This window comes from Phaethon lepturus, unplaced genomic scaffold (assembly GCF_000687285.1).
Source record: "Phaethon lepturus isolate BGI_N335 unplaced genomic scaffold, ASM68728v1 scaffold8940, whole genome shotgun sequence".
Lineage (NCBI taxonomy): Eukaryota > Metazoa > Chordata > Aves > Phaethontiformes > Phaethontidae > Phaethon > Phaethon lepturus.
The window spans coordinates 140302-142554 of NW_010511218.1; the positions used below are offsets into that span (position 1 = coordinate 140302).

Genomic DNA, 2253 nt, shown 5'->3' on the forward strand with positions numbered 1-2253 from the left:
CAGGAATGCAAGCGACAAAATTTGTGGTGTTCAAATTCAGCGGAATTCAGCAACTTCACTGTGAAGTCAGTATAAAATCAGCCACATATACATACTAACTGAAGCAGGTTTCTGCTTTAACTCGACATTTTTTTTCTAATTTTATTTTCCCCTCCATATCTGCAGTTGAATTTAAAGGAAAAAAAAAAAAAAAACCAAACCAAAAACAAAACCAAACACCAGCAGACCATGTAGGAACCTTTCAGTTCCTGAGTACAGAGGTCAGAGATGGCTCTCACTGACTTCACTGTACAAAATCAAGCTCCTTCCTCTCCAGTAGTTTATGGAGAAATGAAACGAGGTTACAGGAAGGAACACAACAGATGGATTCTTGTGTAGCTGAGCTGAAAAAATGGAAGACAAATACACAGCTGTTCTTTTGCTGGACGAGACTTGGTAACAGGTGAAACAACAACTGCACACTTTTAGATTTCATGTTCCCAGTAAATTTAGTCAGATTTGTACCTCAGATATTAGAATTGCCTCCTTGTGCAATTTTAAGTGAATTCAGTTCTCCTGAGCTTTTCACTCCAGTTGCAAGTCCATTTGCTCCTTCTTGGTTGTCACCTACCCATTTCCTTTAATGAAAGGAATAGTTATATTGAGAGGACTCTACAGACTTTGATCTTTTTTCAAACCAACTTCTTCTGTACTTTTGTCTCTGGTATTGCTGCAGAAATATGCTTATTTCGTTTTTAGCTTTGACTGGTACAATATGAAGACTATATATTGTTTATGTAGAAATCTCATGTGTTAGCTGATTTTAATGAAGATTTCTATACAGAATTATATTACCTATCACACTTCTCCAGTCCTTAGTAGGGATGGTGTCTAGTTTTGGGAGAGATTGACTGTTTATTTGCATTGTGAGGAATATCAGAGAGCAAGCTTGTAGAACCACAATGGGAGCCAAAACCTACTTGTTTTCAAAAGAGAGCTGGTGTAGTGTATGTTTTTAAGTCTTCCTTTGATTTATTGCTTTTCTGTTTCTGTAACAACATAAAACGAGTAAGGGTTTTTTTTAATGAGTTTTTTACTCATTTTTATTTATTTCTTTTTGAAGGGATTAATTCAGTCAGCTCCTTACAAGGTGGTTTCTCCAACTTGCTTTGTGATGGCTAGCCACAGTATGAAACTCATGCGCTGTCACCTACTGTTTCTGCTCCCCAGCTGGGTGACGGAGGCTTTTGTAATAGTAGAGGAAGCACAAAAAGTACATGGTGCAGACACTTGCCCAGGCATAAGTTGGTGTAGATGTTCATGAAATTTTCTTTCCATGAAAATTTTAAGACAAAAATTACTTGTATACCAGTATAGTGAAGATAGAGATGATTCCTTCAGTACCATTTTTCACTATTTTTGGTAAAACTCAAATAAAAACAGAATAAACAATTGCTCAAATCTCTTCAATGTTTGCACTTCAGCAAATTCAGTATGTGTAAGGAAATCCAATGAAGCCACAGGAATCTTGGATTTCTGTTCTTTTTTTTCTAAAATGTTTCATATTCATTGTTTGTGTTTCTGTTCTCAAATACAAAGGCATATGATTGAGTAGAAAGAGGAGTCTAAGGTTTTTTGTGCTGATTTTCCCATTGTAACAGGTATTCATGTTGCAATTTCTCATTCAGTGAGCTATATCAGTTTTGTAAACTTTATCCTTTTTTTTTGTTCGTTTTAATCAGAAGGCAAACTCTCAGTAGGATAGCCCTCAGGAGATGTCTGCATCCATAGTGAAATTTATCAGCTAACACAGGTCAGAGTGTAGAAGTAGGGTCAAAATAAAGGGAGAGACTTATATATGTATACCAATTTCAATAATTATAAATCTGATGGTGTCTTTTGTTCGTATTGCTTTAGGCCTTCCAGAGGCAAGTGCATGAAAGTCTGACTCAGCTGGAACTGATCAATAAACAATATCGCCGCCTGGCCCGAGAGAACCGCACTGACTCTGACTGCAGCCTCAAGCAGATGGTTCATGAAGGGAACCAGAGATGGGACAATTTGCAAAAGCGAGTTACCTCCATCCTGCGCAGGCTAAAAGTATTTTTCCATTTTTAAGCCCTTCAGTTTCACTATTATACTTGTGAGTCAGGGGTACTCCAGAAGCTTTCCGTTTAATGCATTTGCACGGTGTTTTTGAGGGGATTTCTACCCTGGGAAAAGGAAGGGAGCTTATCAGTTCACTTTGTCTGAAGTAACCAAAGCATGAACTCT

General features: G+C 37.4%; 1 protein-coding gene across 1 annotated transcript in view; it reads left to right on the forward strand.

Moving 5' to 3' along the window:
- Positions 1 to 2253, forward strand: part of SYNE1 (spectrin repeat containing, nuclear envelope 1) — a gene marked incomplete at its 5' end in the record, with an annotated part of 159599 nt that overhangs the window by 136396 nt on the left and 20950 nt on the right. Inside the window, one exon of the mRNA XM_010283199.1 lies at positions 1897 to 2079. Within this exon, the coding sequence (XP_010281501.1) occupies positions 1897 to 2079 (183 nt within the window). The remainder of the gene's footprint in view (positions 1 to 1896; positions 2080 to 2253) is intronic.